This window comes from Notolepis coatsorum, assembly GCF_963971535.1.
Source record: "Notolepis coatsorum genome assembly, chromosome: 17".
NCBI lineage: Eukaryota > Metazoa > Chordata > Actinopteri > Aulopiformes > Paralepididae > Notolepis > Notolepis coatsorum.
Window position 1 is genome coordinate 88,280,785 of NC_140181.1, and position 18,406 is coordinate 88,299,190.

The 18,406-nt window shown below is 47.8% G+C and overlaps 1 protein-coding gene across 1 annotated transcript in view; it reads right to left on the bottom strand.

Annotated features, from left to right (window-relative positions):
- Nucleotides 1-503: 503 nt before the first annotated feature.
- The window catches only part of LOC311244127 (sodium/hydrogen exchanger 8-like), a gene marked incomplete at its 5' end in the record, with an annotated part of 30,059 nt that continues 12,156 nt past the window's right edge, over nt 504-18,406 (bottom strand). Inside the window, 3 exons of the mRNA XM_084333537.1 lie at nt 504-1,759; nt 3,811-3,957; nt 12,914-13,125. Of these exons, the coding sequence (XP_084189663.1) occupies nt 1,646-1,759; nt 3,811-3,957; nt 12,914-13,125 (473 nt within the window). The 3' untranslated portion in view covers nt 504-1,645. The remainder of the gene's footprint in view (nt 1,760-3,810; nt 3,958-12,913; nt 13,126-18,406) is intronic.

Here is an 18,406-nt window from a genome sequence, read left to right on the forward strand (position 1 = left end):
ATTCACCATCTGGTCAGCCAAAGACATTTCAGACTTTACGAGTAGACAAGGATCGACCCAACGCACAATGATATTATATATCCATATCTGTCTGAATATACATATAATCCTTCTATATACTTACTTATACACCTGCATAATGCTGTATATACCATGTACATGTATATATATATTTATTCTCACTGTATACATATATATCCACACCCGTCTGTACTTACCTGCACATATTAATACTACAACTCTGTACATACATCAGGTTAGCAGCACCAAACTTGTTAGCACCATTACTCCGTAGTACTAATTTGTATATTTTGTACCCAGTTTAATAACCTGTACATTGTATATTGCTGTTGCACTTTACTGTTACATTTGCACTCTGGTTGGATGACAAATTTATTTCCGTTGTATTGTACTTGCTGTATGATGACAATAAATTCTAATCTAAGAACATTTGATACATCTCCCGTCCTCAGCACATTGAACCAACACCGTAGAACGTTAAGCAGATTCCAATTAATTTATTACATCTCATCTCATCTCATTTTGTACATCTTAGCGATAGTTTCATTACTCTGCAACGCTCCGTGAGCTGATATAAAAGTCTCTCTCCCAGCGACACCACATGAAAAGATGATTAATAAATACAAAAAGATGATAAATACAGATAGACTTTCACGAGACTTCATTCCCCGTCACCCACACATTCATTAGTGCTGTTACACCGAGATTCACATTGAGAATTACAATGACGACGACCTTATTTCAAGTCCTGCTTAAAAACCACCCACAGTTACCAAAATATTATTTCACAAATCATTTGTCTCAGTCATCAGGATCCAGGTAAACACAACGGAAGCTTTAAAGCAGACCTCAAAACAAAGACGGCAAGCTATTTGTAAAAGCACAATACAAAGTGGAATGGAGAAAGTGAGAAGGTGCTCTAATATCTAATATTGCTTGAAAAAGGGGGAAACTTCCTCGAGCCCCCGTCGTCTTTCCCTTCGAAACTGCTAAACCATTTAAAGAAGCGACTCTCTGCACCTTCTCTCAGGGTGCCCTGAGCAGCTGGCAACACTACACACGCGTACACCTCAGTGTCACGAAACCCTCAGCTCTCGCTTTTCCAAACCAATGTCCCCGTCCCCCCTGTGTGCCTTTTCTGCAGCACAGAGCATCAGGGCACCACACACACACGTTTAGAAGTAGATGTTGCTATAGCAGCTATATGGCATCGGTAGGAGCGGCATCGTTTTTTCCACTCCAGTTTTCCAGTTTTGCTGACGACACACTACGATGTGATACATGACACTCCTGTGTCATGTGTGGGTTTGGTTTTGGCTCTAGTACAATGGTGTGCTCCTGTGTGTGTGTGTGTGTGTGTGTGTGTGTGTGTGTGTGTGTGTGTGTGTGTGTGGGTGGAGGGGGCACAGGTGAGAGGGTTTGGAGTGGTACAATCCACAGTGGGCACTGATCCGATACTTCAGGTCAGGTTCAGTCAGTGGAAGACACTAACCGCGTCTGCGACAGTCGTGGTGGACAGACGGACCCCCGCCGCCATACGGCGCAAAGACACGCTTAAAATAAACATGGACACAAGCCGTCCGCCCGTCATTTAAAAGTGTGTATTTCTGTATTCGGTCCATTTTTATAGCAGCTCAGCTTCGTCATTGTCATCCTCGGATCCTGAAGGTCCCTGTCGAACCTCCTCGTACCACTTATTGGTCAGAGTCTTCATCTGGATACGACCGTGTAGTAGATCCTGGAACAGACACACACACACATAAATAAATGCTCCATAAATAAATAAATGAAAAAAAGGCTTGTGAGGCAGCCTCAGCGAACAAGCGTGCACACACACACACACACACATTAATACAAACCCGCATTAGTGTTGCTCAGTATGTGAACCCCTTTCGAATAGTCAGTTTCTCAAATATTTCACACATTCATCTTTGTAATATCTTCATCTAAGATACATTTTCTGATAAAACATGTCATGATTGAAGGAAAACACAAATAGTTTGAATATATTTGGATTATTTACTAAATACAATGATTAAACATGAAATATCCTTGTGTGCATAAGTATGTGAACCCTTGCGATCCAGCAGCTGCTAGTACCTATGGCTTCAACTAAACCTTTCCCAGACCTTTCCTCGAGTTGAATACTAGTCTCTTGCATGTGCTTTGATGGATTTTGGTTAGTTTTCATCATTGCACTCCCTCAATTCACTGACATTTTAGGGATTCCTTGCATGAAGAACTCACTACAACGTCTATAGTATTCCAAAGTGTCCCAAAGGTCCCAGTGTCATCTCAGATCATCCATAATGCTACATGTCTTCTCATTTAACCACTTATGTATTTCTGCTTGAATATTTAGGATCGTTGCCTTGCTGCACAACTCCTTTGGCATGGCTATATATCGTAATGGCAAGGTCACCAGGACCAGAGGCAATAAAGAAATGACACTCCCATCACCATGCATACTGATAGGTATGGTGTTATAATGGTGGATGACAAATCGATGAAAATTGAGAGGAGGAAGAGAGGAGGAGGAGTAAAAAGCCAGGCAGAGATATTCATCTATCAGCACAATATGACTGGATAGATATGAAATATATATATGAGTTCCCAGAAAATGATACAGAACAGAGAGATATGACGCCACACATCAAGGTACGATTACATCTCGAGATGTTCCGATACCATTTTTCCCTTTCCGATCCGATTCCGATACCTAAGCTTTGGGTATCGGCCGATACCGATATTTATCCGATACCAGTGCATACATTTTTTTTTTTAAATATATAAATTATACTTTTTTTTTTTTTTTTTTCAGATACTGTTATACTGTTTTTTAGTAATAACTAGAACGTATAGTATTTATTCAACAACAGGTGATTGTATAGATTTGTATTAGTATCATTAATCAATGAGTATGGGCTGCAGCACTGCAGATATACCCTACTCCAATGATCCACACGGACATTAAACGGTGTTGCACTCGCTACTCAGTGGCTCTGCAGATATACCCTATTCAGTCTGTAAGCTAGTGGCAGATCGAACGTTCATGTTGTGATTTTTGATGCAAAATAAATATTCAACATTCTCTTTTGAAACTCCGCCTCAGACTCTTATCCTTTGGCACTTGCTGGACTTTGCTTGCAGGTCTGCAGCCATTATTGCTGGATTATGTGAATAGCACCAACTTTAGACACGGTAACGTTATCAAGCTAAGCTAACTGACCTAGCTCGTCTTCCCGCATTGCCATTAAGATAACGTTAGTAATAGTCAGCTAACGCTAGTCCGTAGCTACTTAACTTAAATACAATTCACCGTGGGTGCATTATTGTTGATAGACGGTCACGGACAGTGTTAGGTCCTGGAGAAAGGACAGGCGATCATCTGATTTGATGTAACGTTAAAAGCGGATGTTGTTCCAACTAGCTATCTTTCCAGCTAATGCTATCATAACACCAGCCAAACACATCCCGATTCCCGTCCGAGCTCCCCGTCACACCGCACTGTCGGGGACAATGGAATTTAAGAAAGTGTATCTGCTGTTAAAATGACACAGCATCACACTTTAAAACATGTTCATTTTATAATCCTCACTCTCCGCAGGACTCGGCAGGAGATAAATTACATCATGGGATCGGAGGCTAGAATTTACGTGTACTCGCCGATACCGATACCAGCATTTTAGGCAGTATCGGCGGCATTTCCGATACCAGTATCGGTATCGGAACAACTCTAATTACATCAGTACAGTATGTGTGCACGCACGCACGCACACACACACACACCTCCTGGGTGAGTCTGCGTGTGAAGAAGGGGTTGAGGTATTTGGCATCCAGCCACATGAAGCCCTTGAGATCCCGCCTCTGGTAGATGTGAGCCTCGTACTCCTCTTCGGTCAACTCAGACAGGTGCTCTGACTCTATGGCATTACCCTAGAGAGAGAGAGAGAGAGAGAGAGAGAGAGAGAGAGAGAGAGAGAGAGAGAGAGAGAGAGAGAGAGAGAGAGAGAGAGAGAGAGAGAGGCAAGGGAAGAAGAGAGAGAGAGAGGGGTGAGGAAGAAGAGAGAGAGAGAGAGAGAGAGAGGGAAGAAGAGAGATGGGGGGGCGCGAGGGCAGAAGAAAGAGAGAGAGGGGAAATAGAGGGGGTGGGGAGAGGGAAGAAGAGACAGGAAGATGAACACAGAGACCAAACAGAGGAGAAGAGAATTATGAGATGGAGTGAAAGACAGAATGCGGGGGGGGGGGGGGGGGAGGGAGGATGTGAGGGTGCAGAAAGTGAGAGAGTGAGAGTAGATGTGAGGGTGCAGAGAGAGAGAGTAGATGTGAGGGTGCAGAGAGTGAGAGTAGATGTGAGGGTGCAGAGAGTGAGAGTAGACGTGAGGGTGCAGAGAGAGAGTAGACGTGAGGGTGCAGAGAGAGAGTAGACGTGAGGGTGCAGAGAGAGAGTAGACGTGAGGGTGCAGAGAGAGAGTAGACGTGAGGGTGCAGAAAGTGAGAGAGTGAGAGTAGATGTGAGGGTGCAGAGAGAGAGAGTAGATGTGAGGGTGCAGAGAGTGAGAGTAGATGTGAGGGTGCAGAGAGTGAGAGTAGATGTGAGGGTGCAGAGAGAGAGAGTAGATGTGAGGGTGCAGAGAGAGAGAGTAGACGTGAGGGTGCAGAGAGAGAGTAGATGTGAGGGTGCAGAGAGAGAGAGTAGATGTGAGGGTGCAGAGAGAGAGAGTAGATGTGAGGGTGCAGAGAGAGAGAGTAGACGTGAGGGTGCAGAGAGAGAGAGAGAGTAGACGTGAGGGTGCAGAGAGAGAGAGTAGATGTGAGGGTGCAGAGAGAGAGAGTAGATGTGAGGGTGCAGAGAGAGAGAGAGTAGACGTGAGGGTGCAGAGAGAGAGAGAGTAGATGTGAGGGTGCAGAGAGAGAGAGTAGACGTGAGGGTGCAGAGAGAGAGAGTAGACGTGAGGGTGCAGAGAGAGAGAGAGAGTAGACGTGAGGGTGCAGAGAGAGAGAGAGAGATAGACGTGAGGGTGCAGAGAGAGAGTGTAGACGTGAGGGTGCAGAGAGAGAGAGAGAGTAGACGTGAGGGTGCAGAGAGAGAGTAGACGTGAGGGTGCAGAGAGAGAGAGAGAGAGTAGACGTGAGGGTGCAGAGAGAGAGTAGATGTGAGGGTGCAGAGAGAGAGAGAGAGAGAGTAGACGTGAGGGTGCAGAGGAGAGAGAGTAGACGTGAGGGTGCAGAGAGAGAGAGAGTAGACGTGAGGGTGCAGAGAGAGAGAGAGAGAGAGTAGACGTGAGGGTGCAGAGAGAGAGAGTAGATGTGAGGGTGCAGAGAGAGAGAGAGAGTAGACGTGAGGGTGCAGAGAGAGAGAGTAGACGTGAGGGTGCAGAGAGAGAGAGAGAGTAGACGTGAGGGTGCAGAGAGAGAGAGTAGATGTGAGGGTGCAGAGAGAGAGTAGACGTGAGGGTGCAGAGAGAGAGAGAGAGTAGATGTGAGGTGCAGAAGAGAGAGAGAGTAGATGTGAGGGTGCAGAGAGAGAGAGTAGACGTGAGGGTGCAGAGAGAGAGAGAGGAGAGTGAGATGAGGTGCAGAGAGAGAGAGAGAGTAGATGTGAGGGTGCAGAGAGAGAGAGAGTAGACGTGAGGGTGCAGAGAGAGAGTAGACTGAGGGTGCAGAGAGAGAGAGAGAGAGTAGACGTGAGGGTGCAGAGAGAGAGAGAGAGTAGACGTGAGGGTGCAGAGAGAGAGAGAGAGAGTAGACGTGAGGGTGCAGAGAGAGAGAGAGAGTAGACGTGAGGGTGCAGAGAGAGAGAGTAGACGTGAGGGTGCAGGAGAGAGAGAGAGAGTAGACGTGAGGGTGCAGAGAGAGAGAGAGAGTAGACGTGAGGGTGCAGAGAGAGAGAGAGTAGACGTGAGGGTGCAGAGAGAGAGAGAGTAGATGTGAGGGTGCAGAGAGAGAGAGAGTAGATGTGAGGGTGCAGAGAGAGAGAGAGAGTAGACGTGAGGGTGCAGAGAGAGAGAGTAGATGTGAGGGTGCAGAGAGAGAGAGAGAGTAGATGTGAGGGTGCAGAGAGAGAGAGAGTAGACGTGAGGGTGCAGAGAGAGAGAGAGAGTAGACGTGAGGGTGCAGAGAGAGAGAGAGTAGATGTGAGGGTGCAGAGAGAGAGAGAGAGAGAGAGAGTAGACGTGAGGGTGCAGAGAGAGAGAGTAGATGTGAGGGTGCAGAGAGAGAGAGAGAGTAGACGGAGGGTGCAGAGAGAGAGAGAGTAGATGTGAGGGTGCAGAGAGAGAGAGTAGACGTGAGGGTGCAGAGAGAGAGAGAGTAGACGTGAGGGTGCAGAGAGAGAGAGAGTAGACGTGAGGGCGCAGAGAGAGAGAGAGAGAGTAGACGTGAGGGTGCAGAGAGAGAGAGTAGACGTGAGGGTGCAGAGAGAGAGAGAGAGTAGACGTGAGGGTGCAGAGAGAGAGAGAGTAGACGTGAGGGCGCAGAGAGAGAGAGAGAGAGTAGACGTGAGGGTGCAGAGAGAGAGAGAGTAGACGTGAGGGTGCAGAGAGAGAGAGGAGAGTAGACGTGAGGGTGCAGAGAGAGAGAGAGTAGACGTGAGGGTGCAGAGAGAGAGAGAGAGATAGATGTGAGGGTGCAAGAGAGAGAGAGAGACGTGAGGGTGCAGAGAGAGAGAGAGTAGACGTGAGGGTGCAGAGAGAGAGAGAGTAGATGTGAGGGTGCAGAGAGAGAGAGAGAGAGTAGACGTGAGGGTGCAGAGAGAGAGAGAGTAGTGAGTGAGGGCTGCAGAGAGAGAGAGAGTAGACGTGAGGGTGCAGGGGGAGGAGTGGACGTGAGGGTGCAGAGAGAGAGAGAGTGACGTGAGGTGCAGAGAGAGAGAGTAGACGTGAGGGTGCAGAGGAGAGAGAGTAGACGTGAGGGTGCAGAGGAGAGAGAGAGAGTAGACGTGAGGGTGCAGAGGAGAGAGAGTAGACGTGAGGGTGCAGAGAGAGAGAGTAGACGTGAGGGTGCAGAGAGAGAGAGAGAGTAGACGTGAGGGTGCAGAGAGAGAGAGTAGACGTGAGGGTGCAGAGAGAGAGAGAGTAGACGTGAGGGTGCAGAGAGAGAGAGAGAGAGTAGACGTGAGGTGCAGAGAGAGAGAGTAGACGTGAGGGTGCAGAGGAGAGAGAGAGAGTAGATGTGAGGGTGCAGAGAGAGAGAGAGATAGAGTGAGGGTGCAGAGAGAGAGAGAGAGAGTAGACGTGAGGGTGCAGAGAGGAGAGAGAGAGTAGACGTGAGGGTGCAGAGAGAGAGAGAGTAGATGTGAGGGTGCAGAGAGAGAGAGAGAGAGTAGACGTGAGGTGCAGAGAGAGAGAGAGTAGACGTGAGGGTGCAGAGAGAGAGAGTAGATGTGAGGGTGCAGAGAGAGAGAGTGATGTGAGGTGCAGGAGAGAGAGAGTAGATGTGAGGGTGCAGAGAGAGAGAGAGTAGATGTGAGGGTGCAGAGAGAGAGAGAGAGAGTAGACGTGAGGGTGCAGAGAGAGAGAGAGTAGATGTGAGGGTGCAGAGAGAGAGAGAGAGTAGACGTGAGGGTGCAGAGAGAGAGAGAGTAGACGTGAGGGTGCAGAGAGAGAGAGAGTAGATGTGAGGGTGCAGAGAGAGAGAGAGTAGATGTGAGGGTGCAGAGAGAGAGAGAGAGAGTAGACGTGAGGGTGCAGAGAGAGAGAGAGAGAGTAGACGTGAGGGTGCAGAGAGAGAGAGAGTAGATGTGAGGGTGCAGAGAGAGAGAGAGAGAGTAGACGTGAGGGTGCAGAGAGAGAGAGAGTAGATGTGAGGGTGCAGAGAGAGAGAGTAGACGTGAGGGTGCAGAGAGAGAGAGAGAGAGTAGACGTGAGGGTGCAGAGAGAGAGAGAGTAGACGTGAGGGTGCAGAGAGAGAGAGTAGATGTGAGGGTGCAGAGAGAGAGAGTAGACGTGAGGGTGCAGAGAGAGAGAGAGAGTAGACGTGAGGGTGCAGAGAGAGAGAGAGAGTAGATGTGAGGGTGCAGAGAGAGAGAGAGAGTAGATGTGAGGGTGCAGAGAGAGAGTAGACGTGAGGGTGCAGAGAGAGAGTAGATGTGAGGGTGCAGAGAGAGAGAGAGAGTAGACGTGAGGGTGCAGAGAGAGAGAGTAGATGTGAGGGTGCAGAGAGAGAGAGAGTAGACGTGAGGGTGCAGAGAGAGAGAGAGAGTAGACGTGAGGGTGCAGAGAGAGAGAGAGTAGACGTGAGGGTGCAGAGAGAGAGAGAGAGTAGACGTGAGGGTGCAGAGAGAGAGAGAGTAGACGTGAGGGTGCAGAGAGAGAGAGTAGACGTGAGGGTGCAGAGAGAGAGAGAGTAGACGTGAGGGGGCAGAGAGAGAGAGAGAGAGTAGACGTGAGGGTGCAGAGAGAGAGAGAGTAGACGTGAGGGTGCAGAGAGAGAGAGAGTAGACGTGAGGGTGCAGAGAGAGAGAGTAGATGTGAGGGTGCAGAGAGAGAGAGAGTAGACGTGAGGGTGCAGAGAGAGAGAGAGAGAGTAGACGTGAGGGTGCAGAGAGAGAGAGAGTAGACGTGAGGGTGCAGAGAGAGAGAGAGAGAGAGTAGACGTGAGGGTGCAGAGAGAGAGAGAGTAGACGTGAGGGTGCAGAGAGAGAGAGAGTAGACGTGAGGGTGCAGAGAGAGAGAGAGTAGACGTGAGGGTGCAGAGAGAGAGAGTAGATGTGAGGGTGCAGAGAGAGAGAGTAGACGTGAGGGTGCAGAGAGAGAGAGTAGACGTGAGGGTGCAGAGAGAGAGAGTAGACGTGAGGGTGCAGAGAGAGAGAGTAGATGTGAGGGTGCAGAGAGAGAGAGTAGACGTGAGGGTGCAGAGAGAGAGAGTAGACGTGAGGGTGCAGAGAGAGAGAGTAGACGTGAGGGTGCAGAGAGAGAGAGTAGACGTGAGGGTGCAGAGAGAGAGAGAGAGTAGACGTGAGGGTGCAGAGAGAGAGAGTAGACGTGAGGGTGCAGAGAGAGAGAGAGAGTAGACGTGAGGGTGCAGAGAGAGAGAGAGTAGACGTGAGGGTGCAGAGAGAGAGTAGACGTGAGGGTGCAGAGAGAGAGAGAGTAGACGTGAGGGTGCAGAGAGAGAGAGTAGACGTGAGGGTGCAGAGAGAGAGAGTAGACGTGAGGGTGCAGAGAGAGAGAGTAGACGTGAGGGTGCAGAGAGAGAGAGAGAGAGAGAGAGAGAGAGTAGACGTGAGGGTGCAGAGAGAGAGAGTAGACGTGAGGGTGCAGAGAGAGAGAGAGAGAGAGTAGATGTGAGGGTGCAGAGAGAGAGAGAGAGAGTAGATGTGAGGGTGCAGAGAGAGAGAGAGAGTAGACGTGAGGGTGCAGAGAGAGAGAGTAGACGTGAGGGTGCAGAGAGAGAGAGTAGATGTGAGGGTGCAGAGAGAGAGAGAGAGTAGACGTGAGGGTGCAGAGAGAGAGAGAGAGAGAGAGAGTAGATGTGAGGGTGCAGAGAGAGAGAGAGAGAGTAGACGTGAGGGTGCAGAGAGAGAGAGAGAGAGAGTAGACGTGAGGGTGCAGAGAGAGAGAGTAGACGTGAGGGTGCAGAGAGAGAGAGAGAGAGAGTAGATGTGAGGGTGCAGAGAGAGAGAGAGAGAGTAGACGTGAGGGCGCAGAGAGAGAGAGAGAGAGTAGACGTGAGGGTGCAGAGAGAGAGAGAGTAGACGTGAGGGCGCAGAGAGAGAGAGAGAGAGAGAGAGAGTAGACGTGAGGGCGCAGAGAGAGAGAGAGAGAGAGAGTAGACGTGAGGGCGCAGAGAGAGAGAGAGAGAGAGAGTAGACGTGAGGGTGCAGAGAGAGAGAGAGAGAGAGAGTAGACGTGAGGGCGCAGAGAGAGAGAGAGAGAGTAGACGTGAGGGTGCAGAGAGAGAGAGTAGACGTGAGGGTGCAGAGAGAGAGATGGTAGACGTGAGGGTGCAGAGAGAGAGTAGACGTGAGGGTGCAGAGAGTGAGAGAGTAGACGTGAGGGTGCAGAGAGAGAGAGAGTAGACGTGAGGGTGCAGAGAGTGAGAGAGTAGATGTGAGGGTGCAGAGAGAGAGAGAGTAGACGTGAGGGTGCAGAGAGAGAGAGAGTAGACGTGAGGGTGCAGAGAGAGAGTAGACGTGAGGGTGCAGAGAGAGAGAGAGTAGATGTGAGGGTGCAGAGAGAGAGAGAGTAGACGTGAGGGTGCAGAGAGAGAGAGTAGACGTGAGGGTGCAGAGAGAGAGAGAGTAGATGTGAGGGTGCAGAGAGAGAGAGAGTAGACGTGAGGGTGCAGAGAGAGAGAGTAGACGTGAGGGTGCAGAGAGAGAGAGAGTAGATGTGAGGGTGCAGAGAGAGAGTAGACGTGAGGGTGCAGAGAGAGAGAGAGTAGACGTGAGGGTGCAGAGAGAGAGAGTAGATGTGAGGGCGCAGAGAGAGAGAGAGTAGACGTGAGGGTGCAGAGAGAGAGAGAGTAGATGTGAGGGTGCAGAGAGAGAGAGAGAGAGAGTAGATGTGAGGGCGCAGAGAGAGAGAGAGAGAGAGTAGATGTGAGGGCGCAGAGAGAGAGAGAGTAGACGTGAGGGTGCAGAGAGAGAGAGAGTAGACGTGAGGGTGCAGAGAGAGAGAGTAGACGTGAGGGTGCAGAGAGAGAGTGAGAGTAGACGTGAGGGTGCAGAGAGAGAGAGTAGACGTGAGGGTGCAGAGAGAGAGAGAGTAGATGTGAGGGTGCAGAGAGAGAGAGAGAGAGAGTAGATGTGAGGGTGCAGAGAGAGAGAGTAGACATGAGGGTGCAGAGAGAGAGAGAGAGTAGACGTGAGGGTGCAGAGAGAGAGAGAGAGAGAGAGAGTAGATGTGAGGGTGCAGAGAGAGAGAGAGAGAGAGAGTAGACGTGAGGGTGCAGAGAGAGAGAGAGAGAGAGTAGACGTGAGGGTGCAGAGAGAGAGAGAGTAGATGTGAGGGTGCAGAGAGAGAGAGAGTAGACGTGAGGGTGCAGAGAGAGAGAGAGTAGATGTGAGGGTGCAGAGAGAGAGAGAGTAGACGTGAGGGTGCAGAGAGAGAGAGAGTAGATGTGAGGGTGCAGAGAGAGAGAGAGTAGACGTGAGGGTGCAGAGAGAGAGAGAGTAGACGTGAGGGTGCAGAGAGAGAGAGAGTAGATGTGAGGGTGCAGAGAGAGAGAGAGTAGACGTGAGGGTGCAGAGAGAGAGAGAGAGAGAGTAGATGTGAGGGTGCAGAGAGAGAGAGAGAGAGTAGATGTGAGGGTGCAGAGAGAGAGAGTAGACGTGAGGGTGCAGAGAGAGAGAGTAGACGTGAGGGTGCAGAGAGAGAGAGTAGATGTGAGGGTGCAGAGAGAGAGAGAGAGTAGACGTGAGGGTGCAGAGAGAGAGAGAGAGTAGACGTGAGGGTGCAGAGAGAGAGAGAGAGAGAGAGAGTAGATGTGAGGGTGCAGAGAGAGAGAGAGAGAGTAGACGTGAGGGTGCAGAGAGAGAGAGAGAGAGAGTAGACGTGAGGGTGCAGAGAGAGAGAGAGTAGACGTGAGGGTGCAGAGAGAGAGAGAGAGAGAGTAGATGTGAGGGTGCAGAGAGAGAGAGAGAGAGTAGACGTGAGGGCGCAGAGAGAGAGAGAGAGAGTAGACGTGAGGGTGCAGAGAGAGAGAGAGTAGACGTGAGGGCGCAGAGAGAGAGAGAGAGAGAGTAGACGTGAGGGCGCAGAGAGAGAGAGAGAGAGAGAGTAGACGTGAGGGCGCAGAGAGAGAGAGAGAGAGAGAGTAGACGTGAGGGTGCAGAGAGAGAGAGAGAGAGAGAGTAGACGTGAGGGCGCAGAGAGAGAGAGAGAGAGTAGACGTGAGGGTGCAGAGAGAGAGAGTAGACGTGAGGGTGCAGAGAGAGAGATGGTAGACGTGAGGGTGCAGAGAGAGAGTAGACGTGAGGGTGCAGAGAGTGAGAGAGTAGACGTGAGGGTGCAGAGAGAGAGAGAGTAGACGTGAGGGTGCAGAGAGAGAGAGAGTAGACGTGAGGGTGCAGAGAGAGAGTAGACGTGAGGGTGCAGAGTGTGAGAGAGTAGACGTGAGGGTGCAGAGAGATGGTAGACGTGAGGGTGCAGAGAGATGGTAGACGTGAGGGTGCAGAGAGTGAGAGTAGATGTGAGGGGGCAGAGAGATGGTAGACGTGAGGGGGCAGAGAGATGGTAGACGTGAGGGGGCAGAGAGAGATGGATTACATCAAAGAGGACAAGAGACGAGGTTGTTGTTAGATACGTTGGTATATGGGGCTGCAACAGTGAAGTTTTGAAGACATCAAACATGCACGAACACACCCATACATATGTACACAAGATGAGCGCATGCCTGTATACAAGTATACGCAATCATACAAGTATACAGTGCGATCTGAACGAGGAGACACACTTGGAAGAACCCTCCATATGGGACCCAGCGCTAGGAGCTGTGAAGTAATTGAAACATGAAATGAGATTGCGAGTGTTGTGTCTGGGCGTCTGTGTCTATGCATTTGCATTTTATGTACTTCAATATCCATACGTCTGTGTATGTGTGAAAGATAGTTGGTCTGTGTGTGTATGTGTGAATGATAGACTTGGTCTGTACGTGTGTGTCAGTGTCTGTGTGTGTGTGTGTGTGCATCTGTTGGTGCGTATGTGCGCTAGTGTACGTGTCTCATGGATGGGAGTCGTTTGCTTGACACAAGCCACAATCCAGGCTTTGATGTAGCTCCCCGCAAAACAACCGGAAGGAGCTGAGACCAGATGGATGGGAGGAATGAGTAACATCAATGCAACAGGAAAACTGTATGTGTGTGTATGTCTGTCTGTGTGTGTATGTGTGTACGTGTGGATTCTCACATCTGCTCTAAATTGAAATCAAAGCCTCTCTCCCTCGTTACCATTTTCTCCGTCTTGCTGAGGTTGACGTCTTTCTTGCTCTTGCTCTTGCTCTCGATGTCCATGAGGCGGATGAGCGGCATGGTCCCGCCCCCCATGAGGAGGATGGTGAAGAGCACAATGATGATGGTGGTGGTGCCGATCAGCTGGCGTTTCTCGACGGGCTCCAGGCCCAGATGGAGGCTCAGGGCGTAGGGGATGGCACCTCGCAGACCTGCGGCCGGGAGAGAGGGGACGGAGGTGGTCATGGGTGGGGTGTAGAAAGTAGAGATGGGCAAAGCTATTCGATAGTCACTGGGAACTATTCGATTACTAATCGAAACCCCTCCTGTTAACATATGATTTTGCTTTTACTTAACACTTTCAGCGCCAGAGGTCGCTGTGGGCCATGTGGCAAGAATGCCAGCGCGTTAATGAATGGGGATACATGCCGGTGTTTGCAGGGCTAAAACTATATTAAATATCATAGCTATGGATATAAAACTATTGCCCATTTGACATCGAGTATCTATCGTTCAATTTGTGAAAAAGAAAAAAAAATGCATCCATACATTCCCGTTTTATACCGTGGTGAATATGAGTATAGTTTTAGAGTAATTCTGTGTAATCCCAGGAAACGGCTAACTCTAAAACTAACACTGAAAGTGTTAACACTTTGGAGGCCAAACTCGAGATAGTCTGGGTTAACTCACCATGTCTGGGCGCCAAACCCGATAAATCTCGGGTTTTAATCGATATTTCTATTATTATCTATATACATTCATTTTTCATCCATCCAGCCTGACGTTATCATTGGAAATGGGTCTGAGCTCGCAAAGGGCAAATACCGCCGCCTATCGTCTCCCGGATGGTATTGCACATCATTGGAATCCCTCTGGCTGGGGCTGTGCATCAATCTAAGAAGTCCGGTCAAGGTTTTCCTTCTTGGGCATGCAGTATCGTTATAACAGATGGACTGGGGACACTCAGAGCAGCGTGGATTATGTGTTTTGAATATATAACGTTGGATCAATAAATGCTATCAATATTTGGAATGGCAATCAGGAATTGGATTAATCTTTTTGCAGGACATCAGATGTGAGGTAAGGACTTTCTGTTACGAATCTTGGGTTAATCAGATGTTCCTTTCACCGCCATCGGAGCATGTGTGTGTGTGTGTGAGGTTCGCGCCAACCAAAGTACGGAGAAGCGATTTTTCAGACCCCGCTTCTCTTCGTGCATGAGGACACATAATATCGATAATCTAGCGTTTATTTGAAAACTATTCATAAATCAAGCGACAAATGGCACGATTTCTAAGGAAATACATTTAAGCTCGATTTGCTGGAGTTTAGAAATATATTGATATTCATCACGGTATAAAATGGAAATGTATGTATGAAAAAATGATCTGTTTCGTGCATGTTGACTGGAAGCAACTCATTGACGATCACTGTGTTATTTAGATCTATTATTTGCTATTATATTTGCTATGTTTTAAGCACTCGCAAATAAGTCCTATCCTACATTGGATAAAGCACTGGCACCGAAGGGCCATCAGCAGAGGGCGCTGTTGGCCCCCAATGAGTTAATAGCGAACGTGACATAATCAAACAAGCGAGCTGGCTGCTGTCATTACAAACAGCTAGATATGTGCGCTGAGTGGCAGCATAATCATAATCAACTTTATTTATATAGCACATTTACAACAGTTCTGACTGTACCAAAGTGCTTCACAGATAAAAGCATAGATCAAAAAAGACATATACAGTACATATACTAAATATATACTAAACATATGCAAATATAAATAAGGGCAAGGGTTCAGATAGAAATAAAAAATAAAGATAAAAGAAAGAAAAGTGCAGCAGATTACAAATAAAGGGACTAAAAGTAGCGACGTATGAGGCAGGCTCAGCTCTGGTCAAAGGCCAGGGAGAAGAGATGAGTCTTTAGCCGGGACTTAAAGGCCTCCAGGGTCTGGGCTGACCTGATGTGGAGGGGGGGGGGCTATTCCACAGTTCAGGGGCAGCTATGGAAAAGGCTCTGTCCCCTCTGGTTTTGAGCCTAGGCCCGGGTACCTTTAGCAGCAGTTGGTCGGCTGACCTTAGGGCACTGTGTGGTGATGTAGGAGCTCGGTCAGGTACTGTGGGGCCAGGCCGTTTAGGGATTTAAGAACAGTTAAAAGTTTAAAATGTTCAAATCAATGCGGTGATGGACGGGGAGCCAGTGGAGTAAGGCCAGGACTGGGGTGATTTTTCTGTGCTGGTGAGGAGCCGCATTTTGGACGAGCTGCGGTTGGCGGAGTGATTCCTGATCAATGCCAGCATATAGAGCATTGCAGTAATCCAGCAAGGTTGTGACGAAGGCTAACGTTATTTCCAGGAACAAAAGCATTCATTCTGAAAGTTACATCATTGATGGTTGAAATGTCTGAGCTTCCATGTTAACGTATGGTTTTGTTTTTACTTAATAGCAAACGTGAGACAATCCAACAAGCGAGCTGGCTGCTGTCATAGCTAATGCTAACAGACCAGGCTAGCGTATTTCCGGGAACTAAAGCATTCATTTTGAACGTTACATAACTGATGCTTGAAATGTGTGAACTTAGTGAAAGAACATGGCAAACGTACAAAACGTTGCTACCATGTAACATCTCCAGTCTCTCTTTCTTCATCTTTCTGTTCTGTTCTCCCAGCTGTTAACAGACTGTTATGCTACCTGGCTAGCTAGCTAACTGTACCCAGCATGACGTTCAGCAGTGTAACAGTTAAAAGGGTCCCCTCTCAATACACTACACATTGTAGGTGCCGGTAAAAACAAGGGAAATATATTTTTTGAGAAAAAAATATATTTGCATAAACAAATAGATTTCTTATAATTTTAACGACTATTTGAATATTGGAAAATCAATGCCCATCCCTCGTAGAAAGAGATGTGATTAAAAATCACAGTAGTGCTCCAACTGCACCCTCAAGTTCCTCATCTTCAGACAAATCTTGACTGGGAAGAAATCTAGTAAAATGCTACTAACATGAGCAGAACTGTGAGCCCAGTGTAAGGCTGCTAACGATCTAACTGACCGGAATGTTTACCTTGGAATAATAATTGTTTCTAGTTCCAGATCCACAGCTGACAGGTGGTCAGCTCCAGTGGTGCAGTGCTGGGCAACCGCGGTCAAACAGCGTTTGGGCTTCGAAGTGCGCGCATCCTATTATTATGCAAAGTCTAGGTGATAAGTGCCTAGACTTTGCATAATAATAGGATACCGTTTGGCCTCCGCCCATATTACGACTGCACCCCTGGTCAGCTCTGAATGCCCCCCACCTCCACCTCATTCTTTCGCCAGAGACTTTTCATTAGGCAAAATTATTATTCAATTCTTGATCATTTTCCTGTAACACGTCATGTCAGTGTCATAAGGGACCAGGGCATAATGCCCGTTCGCACAAGATGGAGAGGTTTTTAACAGAACAGGGTTGATTCTTTCTGCCCCATAGAAACTGAGGTATACTGTATGTGTCCATTCTCTGACGAGGTCAAGGTGTTCATGATGATTTTGTGGTTTGCAGATTCAACGTTGAGGTTCTTTCAGCCACGCCCTACTTGTGAGACAGGAACCATGACTATATTTAGCACAGATTATGATGCGTCATCTTGTCATACAGTATATCCAACATCTTTGCTTTCGCCACGAACCTTCATGTTCTTTCATCTGACGCCCCAGTCTCCCACATGGGTAACAAGTTTCAAGGACCACCTTGGATCATTGTGATTTATTATGTGATTTATTATGATGAGTTGAAGGAAATCAAATCCTTTCTGAAAATTTTTTCAACTTTCTTCCTCTGCGACAGTGGCTTATACCAGACCTTACTTCCTGTCTGACAGTGGCTTATACCAGACCTTACTACCTGTCTGACAGTGGCTTATACCAGACCTTACTTCCTGTCTGACAGTGGCTTATACCAGACCTTACTTCCTGTCTGAGTGGCTTATACCAGACCTTACTTCCTGTCTGACAGTGGCTTATACCAGACCTTACTTCCTGTCTGACAGTGGCTTATACCAGCCCTTATTTCCTGTCTGACAGTGGCTTATACCAGACCTTACTTCCTGTCTGACAGTGGCTTTTACCAGACCTTACTTCCTGTCTGACAGTGGCTTATACCAGACCTTCCTTCCTGTCTGACAGTGGCTTATACCAGACCTTACTTCCTGTCTGACAGTGGCTTATACCAGACCTTATTTCCTGTCTGACAGTGGCTTATACCAGACCTTACTTCCTGTCTGACGGTGGCTTATACCAGACCTTACTTCCTGTCTGACAGTGGCTTATACCAGACCTTACTTCCTGTCTGACAGTGGCTTATACCAGACCTTATTTCCTGTCTGACAGTGGCTTATACGCTGTAGGTTAGACTTCTTACCACTGAACCACTAGGCCAGGGGTCTCAAACTCAATTTACCTGGGGGCCGCTGGAGGTAGAGTCTGGGTGAGGCTGGGCCGCATCAAATATTCCACAAAAAAAGAGTTTCAAGTATTCAAAAAAAAAGTACAACTGATCCAATCCTCTCAATATTTAGCAATAACATTTCAGAACATGAACAGTTCTTCAGAACATGAACGGTTCTTCAGAACATAGGCTTCTCAGTGGTGTCAGTGGACTCATCCACATGCAGCTATGGAAATGCACTGTGCATCTTTTTTTATTCTATCACAAAGCTGTTTACTCAAATCACCAGTCAGTATTTCATTTATTCTGGTTGCTGTGCGATCTGAGGGGGATTTGCTTTTGTTTGCCTTCAAACATGGTCTCCATCACTTCAGTCATACATTATTTTATTATGTAGGCATCAGAGAGAGAGAATGGCTTCTTGTGTTTAGCCAACACCCATGCCACCCATGGTTGCTTTTTCTCGTTGTGACATAGATTTAACAATAATTCTGCTTACAGCTTGATATGATGATTTCAAGGTTGCATCAAAATAACTGTTTTGTTTCGTAGTGGCTTTTCAAATTGCCACTCTTCACAAGAGCTACCGTTTCTTGGCATATTAGTCACATTGGTTTGGTGCTGGACTCAGGATGAATGCATATTTTTCAGTCCATTCACCTTTGAATTGCAGTCGACTTTTCTTTTACTGGCCATCTTTGAAGATCCCATATTTTTCTGCTGCCTGCCTGCTAGTGAAACTAGCTACATTTATCTCACGGAGATAAAACTGTTAAATGTATTATTATTATGTGTGCCCTTACTCATTTGTGTTCTACAGAGGGCGATGTAGTATGTCCAGTATGTGACGTCACTGACGTGTCCTTCGCATTCCTGTTCCGGTCTAGTTCAAGTTCAAGTTCTTTAATAGTTGTCATACAGAAGTACAGAATACTTTCATACAAAATGCTTCTTACTGTTACGCTCCAGAGACTGTGCTAGACAAGATAGTATCAAATAACATAATAACATAATATAGCATGAAAAGTCTATTATTTGTTATTGATTGTTGTTGATATA